This window comes from Macrobrachium nipponense, chromosome 31, assembly GCF_015104395.2.
Source record: "Macrobrachium nipponense isolate FS-2020 chromosome 31, ASM1510439v2, whole genome shotgun sequence".
NCBI lineage: Eukaryota > Metazoa > Arthropoda > Malacostraca > Decapoda > Palaemonidae > Macrobrachium > Macrobrachium nipponense.
Genome location: NC_061093.1, coordinates 42,679,899 through 42,696,342, shown reverse-complemented (window position 1 = coordinate 42,696,342; position 16,444 = coordinate 42,679,899). Strand labels below are relative to the sequence as shown.

At 36.8% G+C, this 16,444-nt stretch overlaps 1 protein-coding gene across 4 annotated transcripts in view; it reads right to left on the bottom strand.

The window, feature by feature from the left end:
• Positions 1–16,444, bottom strand: part of LOC135206917 (laminin subunit alpha-like) — an 82,416-nt gene that overhangs the window by 6,264 nt on the left and 59,708 nt on the right. Inside the window, exons 42-54 of one of the 4 annotated variants that reach the window (XM_064238408.1) lie at positions 15,340–15,548; positions 14,527–14,768; positions 13,397–13,626; positions 12,332–12,622; positions 11,504–11,672; positions 11,212–11,367; positions 10,380–10,604; positions 9,103–9,322; positions 8,272–8,371; positions 7,504–7,745; positions 4,959–5,180; positions 4,433–4,537; positions 2,333–2,362 (exon numbers count right to left, since the gene is read on the bottom strand). In XM_064238408.1, coding sequence (XP_064094478.1) covers positions 2,333–2,362; positions 4,433–4,537; positions 4,959–5,180; positions 7,504–7,745; positions 8,272–8,371; positions 9,103–9,322; positions 10,380–10,604; positions 11,212–11,367; positions 11,504–11,672; positions 12,332–12,622; positions 13,397–13,626; positions 14,527–14,768; positions 15,340–15,548 — 2,441 coding nt within the window. The remainder of the gene's footprint in view (positions 1–2,332; positions 2,363–4,432; positions 4,538–4,958; positions 5,181–7,503; positions 7,746–8,271; positions 8,372–9,102; positions 9,323–10,379; positions 10,605–11,211; positions 11,368–11,503; positions 11,673–12,331; positions 12,623–13,396; positions 13,627–14,526; positions 14,769–15,339; positions 15,549–16,444) is intronic. The other 3 variants (XM_064238409.1, XM_064238410.1, XM_064238411.1) reach the window with 3 other exon arrangements.

The following is a 16,444-nucleotide window of genomic DNA, read 5'->3' as shown; positions in this document are numbered from 1 at the left end:
CATTATGTAATGGCGTTATCGGAAGCGCATCTTTGAAAAATCCATGCAATAACGATGTATATATATATATATATATATATATATATATATATATATATATATATATATATATATAATATAAAGTCTTTGAAAGTACATAAAATGCGCTGTGGCTCTTCTGGTTTCTAGTCTGATTGTAGATAAGGATAATATTCACCTAATTCTGGTCAGTGCCATTCATACAGTTACTTGCCTGGTAAATAAACAATCGTTTTACCACGCAATTAATTGTATCCATGGGAGATATCTGTATAAACTGCATGAAGCAGTTGTGAGCGTGGATCTGAAAGTCTTTTTCGAAACATAGTGTTCCCCCAACAGTACAGAGAATCTGTACTGTTGGCTCCTCGGAGGGATTTTGGCAGCGGCGGGTGATGGATGACGATATGGTAGCACTAAGTTATAAAATGGAATAAGAAAAGATAGTACTATGAAAATACAACCCGGTATAACGCACTTCTTACAGCCTTTGTTTCCTTTTGTACTCTGGTCTTTTCAAAAGTGTTCACAAACGTTACCATAAGGAGGTGGTACTAATAAAAATATATGCTCTTTACACAATACACTCTCTCAACAAGTGATGGCTTCGGCCAATATACTAGTCTGTAAAAATCAAAACGTCCTTGGGTTTACGAAAAACTAAAGTTTCAAGAATTAAAAAAAAAGTTAAAAACTCTAGAATAAAACTAGGAACAAGGTTGAAAGCTACATTAAATATATCATGTGAGCTGGTAGCTTAATTTCATCTTACTGAAGTGAAATGAGTAAATATGAAAAAATCTGTCTTGATTAACATTACGAAGTAAGTTTCCTGTTGTTAAAACTATATATCTCAAATAAAATCATCCTCTATATGCAAAAATATTTGACTTAAACGCAGAGAGTCCACAGACTAATTGCCGGCAGTATGAGTTAATTCTGTTATTCCATTCCAATAAAGGTATTCATAATAAATCACCTGACCATGGTAATGTAATTCAGCTACTAAGATGTATGTTGTACGTTGTGTGACTGTAGAAATGAAGATTTGCAACTAAATTGGCAACTAGATAAAAGCTGTTATCAGCCACCGTGTTTGCTGATCTTTCCTTTTCTATGCATACAAAGGCAAATGTAATTTAGCCATGGCTTCATTCATGTCTTGCACAGAGAGAATTTATGGCAGAAATTCACATTACAATATGCATATCACAACCTCAAAAGCAAGTTAGCATGGAGACACAAGGTGTGACTTTAATCATTATTCAATTATTGACGAAGAGAAGCACAATTCTAAATGTGTTTATAACAGGTTTACAGAAACAAATCATGCATTTAAATATATATATGTATATATATATATATATATATATAATATATATATATATATATATATATATATATATATGTGTGTGAATGGGGGTTTCGCCATAGCAGAAAAAGTCTTCGATCGAGCAGAAAAATTTGGTCACCGGAAGTACTATCACAATACAGCAGTGCTATCTGAATAACAGCTAAGACGGAGATATGTAACGAGATTCAAATTACAAGGCAAAATCTCTGTAACAGCCCCAGGGTTTTTATATGCTTCACAGATGTCTGAATATTACATGCAGTCCCCGCTTTACGACGGTTTCGGCTTACAACAATTTTCAACTATTCATCAGAAATGATTTCCAGTTTTATGACGCATGTTCCAGGGTTACGCTGCTTACGACGCCGATCTGGAGGAAGAAACATGACTCCAAAAAGGCAAAATATTCAATATTTGAAAGTTTTCTTGATCAAAATTGCAAAATAAATGCAGTTACATAGTTTTTAATACACCCAAAGCATTAAAAGTAGGTTTTTCTTAGGATTTTTTTTCACAATGTTCTAGCTTACGACGATTTTCGGCTTACGACGCGTCTCAAGAACAGAACCCCCATCGTAAACTGGGGACTGACGGTCTCTAACAATCCCAAGGTACGCCCTTGTTAAACAAAACAGTCAATGATCATGCAGAATCAAACAGTCTTGATGGAAATCTCAAGATAAATTGCACACATCACCAAACCACAGCATGGACGACCTGCCATCTGACTCTGTACCTCTAGCTGGGAAGGCTCATTTATATTCACCTTAACAAAGACTGATAATACAATCTTATGCTCTCATGAGAAAGAACTGTGACAAAATAAATCGTTAATTGCAAGGAAGTTAAATATGGCCTTTCCCAAGCTTGAAGCACTAAGCTGTGGCAATGCTCTGTCCATGATAAAAGGCTAAAACTCGCACACCAATTAATTTCATAAGCAAACGTCAAATAACTCACCAAAGTTATATCCACCAGAGAATTCAGGATCTAGGAAGTAAAAACAACTAAATAATACTGGAAACTTTCATCAAAATATTTAGTTTACGTGGATGAGTCATGATATCGAAAACAACGTTTTCTTTACGAAGAGATCTTACATAAAGATGTATAGTATGTGTTTGTGTGTGTGTATGCATCCAGTGTAAAGTGTCTACTTACAGTACTTCGTAAGGTAATTAAGTGCTGTTTGAAAGAGCATTTTAAGATTACTTACTGTTTTTATGACAGCGACATAACTGCATAAGCAGGGAAGGGATTACCACATAGCGAAGTAATAAGAACAGTCCTTTATTAATTTATTTTTTCGAAAGATGAAATTTTACCACATTTTAGGAGTTAAGGGAGTAAAGTCAATAACGGAAAAGTAAAAAGCACAATAGAGCAAACTGCAAGATTAAAGTTAACAGATACTATTATGGTAAGCAATGTGCCAGATGACACATGATTATTTACAACGTGACACTTGATGTATGGATGCCTTAAAATTCGATAGCTCTATAAGCAATATCTCACAGCTAGAGAAGCAGGATTTAACTGGCTAAATATGTGAATAAAATCTTGAGCATGGTTTACTATCCATTAATGCGAACGTGAATCAAAGAAATGTTGGCAAGTGGCCAAATTGGCCCAAGTGGATATTAAGCAAATTTTCTCCATGAGTAGTACAAGAAGTTTATCGGTAGAATCATATCTATAGCTGTATTAACTTATTATACTGTTTCTCTTCAGTTAGGTACAGGGTCGCTTGGTTAATTAGTTCACTATGAATACTAAGTAATCGAACCGACACCAAAAACTCCATTCCAGTAACCTAACATCTGTCAACTGGCTGCTCTCGCACAACTGATGAACTACAATGAAGGATTAAAAGTGCGGAAGGCATTTCCTTCTCTTGTCCTTTTCTACTTATGAACAAATTTTGAATGAATATCAAATCTCAAATAAAAATTGTTTAACACTCAAAATTAGAGTTCCGTTTGGTCACTCCCTCGTTAATTGACCTCTCAATAGTGCAAAAATTGCACGATTGTCATCTACTCTTGAGTGACAGAAGGAATCATTGTAGTATATGGTGTACATTAATTTGGCAAAATTATCATTGCTGGTATCTTTAGTTTCATGCTGTTCATTCTTAGTTCCAGTTTATGCATTAAAGTATCTGCTCTATGGAGAAAGAGATAAGCAGGTAACTTCAGGGAGAAGCTCTTACCAATTTTAATGGGCTGAAATGCATTACTGTACCCATTCAATAGCATTTCTCCTAAAAGTTAGTCTGTCTTCTTAACCTTATACTTTTCAACAACACTTGCTTTTTATATTTTATATCTTTTTTATATTGCCAGTTTCTACCAACTGTGATGAGAAATACAATTTTATTATCTGCTTTAAATTTTCTTATACTTTTCTTTAATTATTCCTTACATTCACTGCCAATTGCGACCAATTTCACTTTAGAAATGCTTAGAAATGCATTAAAAAGCAATTATGCTTAAAGCAAAGTGTATAGTTTCTTTAAAAAACATAAAACTCTGAAAGGGTGTCAGAGAATTTAAAATGATTCATATATACATTTACAATAGCTGAGTGAAGTCATGCTTGGATGAGACGGTTCTCGCTGGAGGCAGCTTTATTCTAACTGCTCTATAGCTATAGTAGATTCACATCAACCATGCATCTGATGTCTAGGCCAGTCCCTTACGACGCTCCTGATTGGCTGTTGATAAGCCATTCGCAGGGCTAGAAACTCTCAGTCTTTTGAGAGAGTTCACATAGGCAGGATGTATGTTCCACCTCTCCTGAGGGATACTTTTGAAAGACGTATCCCTCAGGAGAGGTGCAACATACATCCTGCCTATGTGAACTCTCTCAAAAGACTGAGAGTTTCCAGCCCTGTGATTGGCTTATCAACAGCCAATCAGGATCGTCGTAAGGGACTGGCCTAGACATCAGATGCACGGTTGATGTGAATCTACCATAGTAAGAACACCTCTTATTTACATATATGCATTTTTTTTTTATTCTTTACACAGATGATACAAAGTGTTGCAGTCAACTTACCGAATCTGAACCCGGAGGTTTCGTCGACTTCTTCTGTCGCTGGCTCCACCGGGAGAGCACAGCGATCTCGGAGGATTGGGTGCGTCACTGAAGGACGAGTTTCCTCTGTGGGAAGGGAAAGTGCCTAAATTAGAGAATTCCTAGTTTAAAAAAAATATTAAAAGGTTTCTTATGAAAACCGCTTCTTCGCCAGAAGTAAACCTTATGCTGTAAGTGGGAAGGGCGTTAAATAAAAGGCACTTGTTAGTGGTGTCTACAAAACTGCATGTGACTGTGAATACTCAAACATGTAAAATTTGTCCTTTTAGCTACAATTAAAACGGAAAAATTCCATTAGATTATGTGTAAACGAAATAAAATTGGTGGACTCCAACTGACAAACAGAAGCGCTAAAAATAACAGTGCACGTTTGCAATGACAAACATATTTTAGTATGAATTAGTAACTGGTGATACAAAAACAATAGAAAAAAACACAAAAAAGACGTTGTACCGCACCACGCTAATGTTGTGTACAACTACTTTACCAGTAACAAAGACGGATTTAAAGGTGCTAGTAGGAGGAAGGAAGGTTACTGATTGGAAGGGTGATCTAGGGGTAACACTGAAGGACTCTTGGCTTGTGCTATAATCGTATTCCTCCGAGTCTTCCTCCACCTCTGGTTCTGCCTCCAAGTCCACTGGCGGCAGTGTGCCTCTCGCGATGATTGGCACGTCGACCACCTCACTAATATTTCTCCTCCTCTGTCCTGTAATTTCAAGTTTTGCAGTTCAGGCAACAAGCAGCAATGCCAGTGGTTGTTGATGGGAGAGAGAGACATTTATGGAACATACAAAGTTAATGTAGTCAGCATTCACACAACAGTAAAAGAAACAAAGGCAGAAATTGTGTAAATTCTTTTCATATTAAGCTCATGAAAAGATAAGTTTGATAAATCCTAAAGTTAAGTATATCTTAGTTTTACCAGAGCACTGAGCTGATTAACAGCTCTGCTAGGGCTGGCCCGAAGGATTAGATATTTTTACGTGGCTAGGAACCAATTGGTCACCTAGCAACGGGACCTACACTATTTCAAGAAATTAATTTCTTTCACCAGAAATAAATTCCTCTGATTCCGCGTTGGCCGAGCCGGTAATCGAACCTCGGACCACCGAATTGGCAGCCGAGCGCGAAAACCACTCGTCCAGCGACGAATTTGATGATAAATCCTAAAACAGCTACTGAATCGAATAAGGGAAAGTGAGAGACTTTACATCTTTGACTTGCTTCAGTTTACATTTGTGTGAAAGCTGACAATTTGACGTTATTAACTGCTACAATACTTTATTAACTTCTACAATATTACGTGTCAGGTTGCAGGGCATAATGCTACGTTTATTCAATATCTCTTATGATGTCTTTAGTTATGGCAACATCATTCAATTTACAGTTCTTTAAATTTTTTCTAAATTTAAAAATACGTATCAGTTTTGTTCGATCTAAAATCACTTAAACGTGGTGTCAGGCACATGCGTGGTACCTAAAGGAATAAATATGTGAGAAATCTATTTGAACGTAAAAAGCAACACGTTACAGAAATCTTAATTGAAGCTTCTGTGTCTAAACCGATAAAACATTATGCCAGCAAGAGGATTTGTTCAAAAACCGACTTGTATTAATTCAACCTCCTATAACGAAGCATCTCAGGTTTAATATTCATCGATGAGCACTGGCAGGTAAAATAAAATAAAAACTCAATATTAACTAGGGCTACTTCCATAGTGGGAACATCTATTTTAGTATACTACAGTAATACCATAATTTCTCGCACGGTTATCAAGGAAGTCGATCATCTTGATGCATTGGATTAGAACACACAAGACTTTTTAGATTTTCTTCATCGACAATATCAAGTCATGCATACCAAGAACTAATGAAGACTTCAAAGAATTAATAAAAACCTTCAAATGCCAAGTTGAAAAAGGGGAGGGATAAAACCTAACACAAATGCAGAACTTGCTGGACCGAAAACAACAAACAAATTTGAAAGTGAAGACATTCTTTAACTGGATTGATGACTGGCTTCTTACTTACCCATGCTCTGTTATTATAACTGCCTCATGTATATTCTTGAGAATCTATTATTATTATTATTATTATTATTATTATTATTATTATTATTATTATTATTATTATTATTATTATTCAACATGGACACTAAGTCATATGGAACCACCAAAAATTGGTACAGATTTGCCAAACAAACTTCCTTATGTGAAAAAAGAAGTGAAGCTCTGTAACTAAATCATTTCTATCTTTACTCTTACCTGGGACTGTGTTCATTCCTGAAAGCTCAAATCTCATAGCAAATGCCTTATCTAAACTTGCTTTCAGGCAAACTGAAATGCCTTATCTAAATTTATTTTCAGGCAAACTGGAACGCCTTATCTAAACTTGCTTTCAGGCAAACTGAAACGCCTTATCTAAACTTGCTTTCAGGCAAACTGGAATGCCTTATCTAAACTTATTTTCAGCCAAACTGGAATGCCTTATCTAAACTTATTTTTGGGCAAACTGGAATGCCTTATCTAAACTTGCTTTCAGGCAAACTGGAATGTCTTATCTAAACTTATTTTCAGGCAAACTGGAATATCTTATCTGGACCCATTTTCAGGCAAACTGGAATACCTTATCTGGACCCATTTTCAGGCAAACTGGAATACCTTATCTGGACCTATTTTCAGGCAAACTGGAATGCCTTATCAAAACTTGCTTTCAGACAAACTGGAATGCCTTATCTAAGCTTATTTTCAGCCAAATTGGAACGTCTTATTTAAACTTATTTTCAGGCAAACTGGAATGCCTTATCTAAACTTACTTTCAGGCAAACTGGCGCTACAGTATTATGTGAAACATCATTTTTGTAGCTTTATTAAAAGGTCCTGACGAACCATTCCTCTCAATGAGCATTATCCTTGCCATTATCATGCCATGAACTAATATAACATGGACCCCAGCATGCTAAAAAAATGGGAATTTATCTTGAAAACTAAATCTATGGAAACAGATTTGTGTCATCATCACATCCATACCCAGAGATGGAGTCTGGAAGAGAGCAGTGCTCTTGAATATCGGACACTTCTGCAGAAGAGCTCTTGGGCGTTCTGTGCTCTGAGCGAAGTTGACAACACGGCCATTGAGAGTAGCATCTCCAATGCACCCGTAGAAATTGGTATCGGTTGCAGAGGCTGCCGCTGCAATGCTGTAAGTGTCTGGTACGCCACCGAAGAACACCGGACCGTCGAGTGGAATAGCCCGTTTTTGCACATCGACCCTGTAAATAATAAAGGTTGTACAGTTACATTGCAAGATATAACGCATTTTTTTTTATGCTCGCAGGAGATATATCTCTATTTGACTATCGATATTACCTTGAAAAAAAAAAAAACAATATGGAATACTCATAAATTCACTCTCATTCCATAAGTTACCCACAAATCATTCACTTTCACTCCTAAACTAACAATACCTCTGAGCAAAGTTGTAAGAAAAGGAAGCGATGCTTTAATGTGCATGATAAGTTCGTATTCTAGAACAATAATGTTCTCCAACCATACCAACGTGTTCTTACGAAAATACAGGTATATTTGCCATCTTTACAGCAGATTGCACGTAGTACTTGCTCGAACTGGAACAGAATACACTTCAAATGAGATGACAGAGCAAGATCTGAAGAAAGGAAGGAAGGAAGCAGGGTTTCACTTGCAACAGACTATTGCCAGAAAAGAAGGCGAGCCGGAAAGAGCATCCTTGGGTCTAGTAAAACTAAAAAGAATACAATGTTCTGATTCTCAATTTACCTGTAAGACTTGTAATCATCAATGTCAAGACGAAGAACATTATGTTCACGCGTTGCAATGACCACATGCCATTCACTGTCGTTGTATCTATCGAAGGAACCTGAAATTAGGAATGACAATCGTTAACATATACCTTTACTCTTCATCATCACCGGAGTTATGGAAAATCAAAGGCAGAAATAAGATGTCAATAAATTACATTTGTAAAGTGCTTTACAAAGAAAGTAACGTCCAATGATATTCGACATTCTCTCTCCTCTCTCTCTCTCTCTCTCTCTCTCTCTCTCTCTCTAAAGAAGTATGATGACTACATTATGTAAACCTAGAACACTTTTTCTTTTTAGAATTGGTAACTACATCTCAGTTACCTAATTTCCTAGTATGTATATATAAACCAAAATAAAAGAAATCACGTGATCTAGATATTGTTTTGATGTGCTTTACATAAAGAAGGATGCTATTTTGATTACCTAAGCTGCAACAAGATTGTATTGTCCCTCTAACCTTATGGAAAATGTCACATGTCTACTCTAATGTCATAATATATCATTGCTGTCTTTTTCACTGTCACGTGGAAAAACTAGTCTACAACCCTTTGCTTATGATCCTGAATAACAGACTTGAAACTAGCAACCAGATGCGGAATATATGTAAGTAATAACATTAATCTGCTATAAAGCTGATAAATTATTCAAGGTAAAATACTCTTATTCCGTCGTCTTGGTCATGTCAATTCCAGCTAGAAGCAGACCTTAAAAGTCTCTCTCATTCAAATAACATTATCACCACTATTTGTTGTATTCCTTTGGAAACATGAACAATACACATTACCTGTGGTGAGCTCTCCTCCCGGGAATGCACGAAGGATGAGTGCACTTTCAGCCATGGAGAGTGAGAGATAACTGCTTTGATCTGCCGTCGAGGCATAGAATATCATTCCATCAGGCTGGTCCGTCTTGAACTTGAAGACGAGCTGCAGGCCGCTTCCATCTGGGCTGTCGTACCTGACATAGCCTGGATTCTCTATGTCAAATGACACAAGGCTCGCCACCTGCAATACGAGTAAATGTAGTTGTTAATGCACTGTTCTTCTATTGCTTAACGTGAATGATGGAGAAACACAATTTTGACACGCACATATAGTTCTTTATTAGATCCATGACGGTAACATCGATATGGTTATATTGTTAGGGTTTATACATGTAGACTTGACGTATGCAGCGTAACTTGAGTGATGTGATGTGATGTGATGTGATGTGGTTCAATTAAATTGTGTTCCTATAACAAACGGTCCAAATATTCCTCAGTAAATACCAACTTCGTTACATTCGTTATATCCGTTCTGTATGAAATCTCTTTTAAAAACAGATAACTTTCCTCATTTGTTTACAGGAAGACACTATCGAATACCAAAAAGTACACGTGAGCGATAACTATGCATAAATTAGCTAAAACAACCCAACACCAAGTAAACAATTATTATGGCCGAGCGTAGACTCGAACCAGCAAACTGCCACACAGCAAACCTTAACATTAACCATCGCGATAACAAGACAACACGAACATTATTTACAGTTAATCGTTGGGCATCAACAGTAGTTGCTTTCGACCTCTTCTTCATGTCTTTTGCATAAACGTGGAAGTACAGGGTCATTAACAATATAAGTCGGTCTATTGTGTTATATTAGATTTCAGTAGGCAGTCCCCGGCTTACGACAGGGGTTCCATTCTTGAGACAGGCTGTAAGTCGAAAATCGTTGTAAGCCGGAAAATTGTAAAAACAAATCCTAAGAAAACTTTATTTTTAATGCTCTGGATGTATTAAAAACTGCAAACTGCATTTTCATTGCATTTTTATCAAAAAACCTCCAAATATTGATTATTTTGCATTTTTGGAGTCTTATATCTTCTGCCATATCGGCGTCGTAACGGTCGTAACCCTGGAACATGTTTCATAAACCTTGAAGTAATTGCTGATGAATATAATTGAAAAGCGTCGTAACCTCGGAATGTCGTAAGCCTGGGACTGCCTACAAATAGGTATCGAGTGTATAAAAGTTTTCTGATGAGTATTGAGAAAACCGAATTTAATATTTCAGTGACCTGACCTGTATTGGACATCCCGGTACCGTGCCAAGGGACTCCGTGCTCTTTGTGAGGTCAACATTAACGGACGACAAGATAACGTTGTCCATGCAGCCGTTGAAATCATCATTGGTGATGTCTGTGAACTCGTGCTCTCCTGGATAACCACCGAAGTACATGACCTCTGGAATGTCTTTGAACTGTGTTGCACTGCCTCCTGATTCTCCTTGAATGGTCTCTTGAGCTATCTGTGGACAAAGTTCAAATTGTGCTGTATATTTTTTGGATTCAAGTTGTAGCAATATGGAAAATATGTAAGCCCCAGTGAAAACTTTGAAGAACATTTATAAAGCCACTATGTTTATCAAGTGTGAATTTTCCAGTGCAAATTTCCCACTGACATTCTTTCATCAACTTCACACAAATAGAGTTTGTATTCAAACGTTAGCAACCAATCTTTCGTCAGAAACTTTGCTTTCTTTCTGTAATCTTTCTCCTGGTTGGATGAGTGGTTTACGTGCTCGACTACCAATTCGGTAGTCCCGAGTTCGATTTCCTGCTCTGCCAACATGGAGTCAAAGGAATTTGTTTCTGGTGATTAGAAATTCACTTCTCGATATAATGTGGTTCGGATCCCACAATAAGAAACCAATTGGTTCCTAGCCACATAAAAATATATCTAATCCTTCGGGCCAGCCCTGGGAGAGCTGTTAATCAGCTCAGTGGTCTGGTTAAACTAAGATATACTTCACTTTTTTTTTTTTAAATCTTGTAATCTGGGTAATATCTAGCAATGACTTCAGAACTTTGGATTCTGCTAATGTCAACTTTCCATGAAGGAACTAATTAACATACCTTCAGGACGCCGGCCTTTTGCTGCCTGGCCACTTCCACGTGGTGCCACTGCCCATCATTGTACGTGTTTTCTGATCTTATTGTCGCACCACCAGTTCCTAAATCATACTGGAAAAGCAAGTGGCCCTCTTCCAGAGATACACTCATGTACTGATCCTGTTGGAAAAAATGTATCTTATTTCACTGTTGAAAACTTTGAACTGCGCCATCAATTTTTTCGGTTATGCCAATAATGAAAACTTTAGAAAATAAATAAATACCAACTGGATTTTAAGAGTTGAAATACACTTACACTCTCACTAACTATCATAAACAGAATTCCGTCCTCTGCAAAGGTCTTGAAGTCTATTTGTATGTCGAACAGTTTTTGGAAGCGGTATCCATTACGGGTATCAAGGGCCGCGTATCCATTGCCATCAAAGCGTAAACCGGTTACTGGTTTCAGGTCAACCAACTTATCTCTGAAAAGTAATTGTACATGGAATGTTGTAGGGTCGGGAAGCAGTGGGTTAGAGTACTAATTCACTAATTCAAAATATGCTTCTGATAAAAAGGCAGTATTATATGAACTAAAAAAATAAATGAACTTTAGCTTCAGTGTAATATAAGCATGATTCCACGAAGAGTCTATCTACTAATGAACGCTTTTAGCAACAATTCGTTCATTAGTAATATAGAAATGCAACTGGCTAGTTTTGATCTGCTTTCTATCACGACTGGAGGGTAAGACTATAATTTGTGAACCCTGTTTTGAAGCCACATTCTCAATGGTAATGTAAAGCACACTGCATTAAAATTATTGACTGGCATGTTGGTAATTAGTCCTTTACGATCCAGGTACATCTTGGAAATAAATGATTTTCACAAACATAAAAAAAAAGAGATCTTATCAGAAGCTCTTTAATTTGGTTGCAAATGAAAACATTACCAAATTAATTAGCGGAAACAGGCTCAGAAGCACTGAACTGAGGAATGGCCAATGGGGACTTCTTCATCAGGACCAGAGTAGTTAGGAGGAACTTTTTCCTGGACCATTTTTTGTCAAAACAAACCAATTATCGTGAGGTTAACTTCTATTTTTGACGCGTCGCACGAGGAAAACGACTTGTAGGTAACATACCTCTCTAAGGCTCCTCGCTGGTAAATGTTATTTGTTCCATTATGTATGAAATTCCAGAGACCAAGCGGTCGGTCATTAATTCTCAGGTCTTCTATTTGCCCAAAGAATGACGTGCTCCTGATGGACTTGTCGATTTCCACGCCTGCAGGTATGCCGCCAACGAAGATCTTGGACACTTTAGGATCCAGATTGAACACAGAGAACCTTCCGGGCAGAACCTCCTCAACTGATCCTGCGTCGATATCACCGTCGACTTCTCGTTGGATGGATAATTTCACCACTTTGCCCGTCCTAACAAAACAAAACAAAAATAAATACATGAATGTCTCTCTATAAAATGCCAAAGTATTTATAGCCAATATGTTGTTTTAAATTTTATCGACCAACCAGGAATGATGATATATTTCAATAATGAAATAAACATGAATTATGATAAGTAACCCCCATCCATGTCAAAAGGAAACAGAGGTAGACATCTTAATCACTGAACACATGGCACAGAAAAGATACCTCTAACTAACGCAATGGGGATATATTCCAAATTATAGTAAGTGATTATCATTTTATTTCCCATTCTGTTAATGAAGCTTTTGTTGGTGCAGAGGTTTTATAGCAAAAAGGCAAGGCAAATTATCAATACAGTAATCTGGGGAGATGCTACTACCTTGCATTTACTTTCTCTCTAGAATCATATCAATTGAAGTATGTTACATAAAAGAGAGGTATACAGAACTAGCAAGACTATCATTCTCCCAAAAGCAGTCTAGAATACAGTTCTGACAAATTATTCTACACTGTTCGCTGTATGTAGCAGCTGTATGAAAAAAAAATGATGCTACATATTGAAATCAGTTCTCTATAAAATACTTGCTAGTGTAAACTGATACAGAGTAGTCTAACTTGTGCCTCGTTTCTACACGAGTTTTTTTTTCTTCTTCTTCTTGTGCATGGGGGCACATTCCCCAGTATAGCCCTACACAGAGAGTTCGTTACATATCAATGGCGATTACTTTCATCCTTTCATGAATCCGCAACTTTCCAGTAATAGTATTTACATTTCCTTACCTTTCTACTATGATCTGAGTCCACACTCCATCAGCAATATAAAGATCATTGTATTCGATGGTGTGAGCTCCAGCTCCAAGGTCCATCGTGAGGTGAAGGAATCCCTGATCAAGCTCCAGAGCCATAAAGTCGTCACTGAGCGAGCGCCTCATTCTTTGGCTACCTCCAACTGGCGTCCCCATGAACACAAGGAGGCCTGTGGGCTCAGTGGTTTGTACATAAAATGATACCTGCCAAAGGTAAGCAGAAGATTTCGTGTCAAATACTTTGAGTAGATGGAGAATGTCTACATTTTGTCTCTATCATTTCATCTTTCATAGCGATTTTGACGTCTTTAATACTGTACTTGTTTGAGTTTGGAATCAGAATGAAATCATATTAGACTTACTTCAGCTTTGTGTACATGCGTCTAATAATAAGCCTCTCTGCTTTAAATCAAATGTCTACAAATTAAATTAAATTAAAGTAAATGTCGACAGAGCTTTTAGACATTTGTAAAACCAAGAGCTCAGAGACTCTTTGAAGACTAATTAACTCAAATGGAATGCAGTAATTATTAGAAATTTATTTTAGAGTTTTTTATGGTGTTTGTGGCAAAGTTGATTGTACAGTAATGATTCTCTTAGGTTAAGCACATTTTCGAAAACTAAAGAAGATACAAAATTAAACCCAATGATTGGAGTTAAATTTCAGATGCAGTAGATTCCATGCCATTCTATGTGTGGCAAATATACTGTATAGAAAGCAATGGAATTAAGGTCAGGTTTTTTTTTTATAATAATTTTTTGTGATTGTATTCAATGCCTGATAGAAATGGTGGAATTCCACCCTCACACTGATTGTATTTTCACTTCCTGTAAATAAGACCTTCTTCAGAGACAGAATTTTCTTTATTTCTCCTTTCTTGAATCACCTAGTGAATCAATGAGAAATACTGAATTCCAAAGAAATATAACTGTACAGTAAATTGTTTGAGAAGTCAAGCTACAGAATCAATACCATGTTACCATATAACAGAACAGTAAATTGTTTGAGAAGTAAAACTCCAGAATCAATACCATGTTACCATATAACAGCACAGTAAATTGTTTGAGAAGTCAAACTCCAGAATCAGTACCCTGTTACAGTACCTTTGTAGCTGTAGCAGCCTTAGACAGGTCTTCAGGATTTTGCAGTTCCAGTGTTGTATTGGGCAGGAATGAAACTCCCACTTTAATCTTGTTAGCAAGTTCGCGAGTCTTCTTGATGGTGTCTCTCAGCTTCTCCAGGCGATCGCCAACGTCAATCCCTTTGGCCTGGATGGCGTCTTTCCTGGTACGAAGGGTGCTGGCAAGCTCCACCATTTCTGGGACAACTTGCTCCACTTCTTCAACTGAAATGCATTTTAGAAAGTTAGTATATGGGATACGACCCAACTGTAAGTTCTGCTTAATTTAAGCTCAGGATAGGATCCAGGAGCAAGATCATTTATTAAAAGATTTGCATGAATAGTGGAATTTCTGGCTGACACCTGAAAGGCAAGAAAAGTGAATGGCCTAACTTGGAGTGTCAGGCAGTTTATTTTAGGGCTGCTCATTGTCAAACTGCTAAAGGAAATTGTTTTATTGATATGCTAATACTTGCAGGCCTGAAGTGACTGAGCTAACATGATACTTAGTTCAGCGGTTGCAGCTACAAAAATTACATATGAAAATACAAGCTTCGAAAATAAGGTGTATCAGTTAGGAAAACAGCCATTTGAAAAAGGTAGTTCTTTATACCTGCAATGTGTGCATCATTACAATGGTATGATTTTTAAAATCCTCCGGAAAGGTTTCGAAAGTTTACAGTTCACATAAACGGTTGACATAACTGGCGTCGCATCTATTCTGGACTTTATCAAAAATGCCAAATGAAATGCGGTCCCACGTAGAATTTTCATAACCTGGTTGGTCCATACATACCCTGTTTGTACGCAAGCTGGATAGCTTTCTGTCCTTCTGCAATATTTTTCCTTAATGCACGCGCCTCCTCAGCGGCTTGAGGTAACTGGTCTTCAATGTTTGCAATGTTGAGAATGGCCTCGTTGGCGCTTTCCCTGGACTCAACCGCACTCCCTTTCAGATCTGCAGCTTCTTCAGAAATAGATGAAGCTTGAAGGGACTCTAGTCCACTGAAATTTTAGAAAGAAAAAAATATTGGACTAATGTCATCTGATTTTTGGGCGAGTAAAAATGAATTAAAAAAACATTATGGTTGTTTTTTTATTGTTGTTAGCACAACAATACTTTTTAGCGAGATCATGGTTTTTCTTCTTTCCAATTGTAAATACATTCACAGCTAACCAGAATCACTGATTTATAAAACAAAACTTGCATCTCCTCTGTGAAACATACCTAACTGCAAACAGACTCAGTGGTTATCTATTTTTAAAAATATTACAAAATACAATACATAGCAGCGACAAACGCATTAAAATGTCTAAAAGATAGCTCACAACTTGGAAAATCCATATATATTAGTTTTGATACCCTTCCCATGAAAACTCATTGCATTTTAGGTTAACGAAATAATCTATTGTTTTTTTTACTAACCGGATCAATGTACTGTGAGATTAAGTGAGATTTTACTGAAAAAGTAAACCTCTTCAGTGTTCTATTATCTATCACAAAGCATTCAAATTTTATGTTTATGAAATCATACATACTTAACTTTTAGGAAAAGTATATCACAACTCACAAATATTAATAGTAATTACACAATGCACGGGATTCTTCATGGAACTTTATCTACAAAGGATTTACACAAACTTTTCATAATATATTTGGCTAAGTTCTTTTTTCATCTTACAAGCCTACCACTGTTATCATTTAGAGCATATGATAGAACACATTCCATAATATTGTGTGGATTTTTGTTTGCATTCATTATTGCCAAATTCACTTCAGCTCTAATTTATCAAATCCTGCAGTATTGTGAAAGCAACTTTTGTTTCAGCATTCATGACCACTTAGAGAAAGTAGGCAGTCCCCGGTGATCAGCAAACTCGGTTAATGGCAAATCATTTTT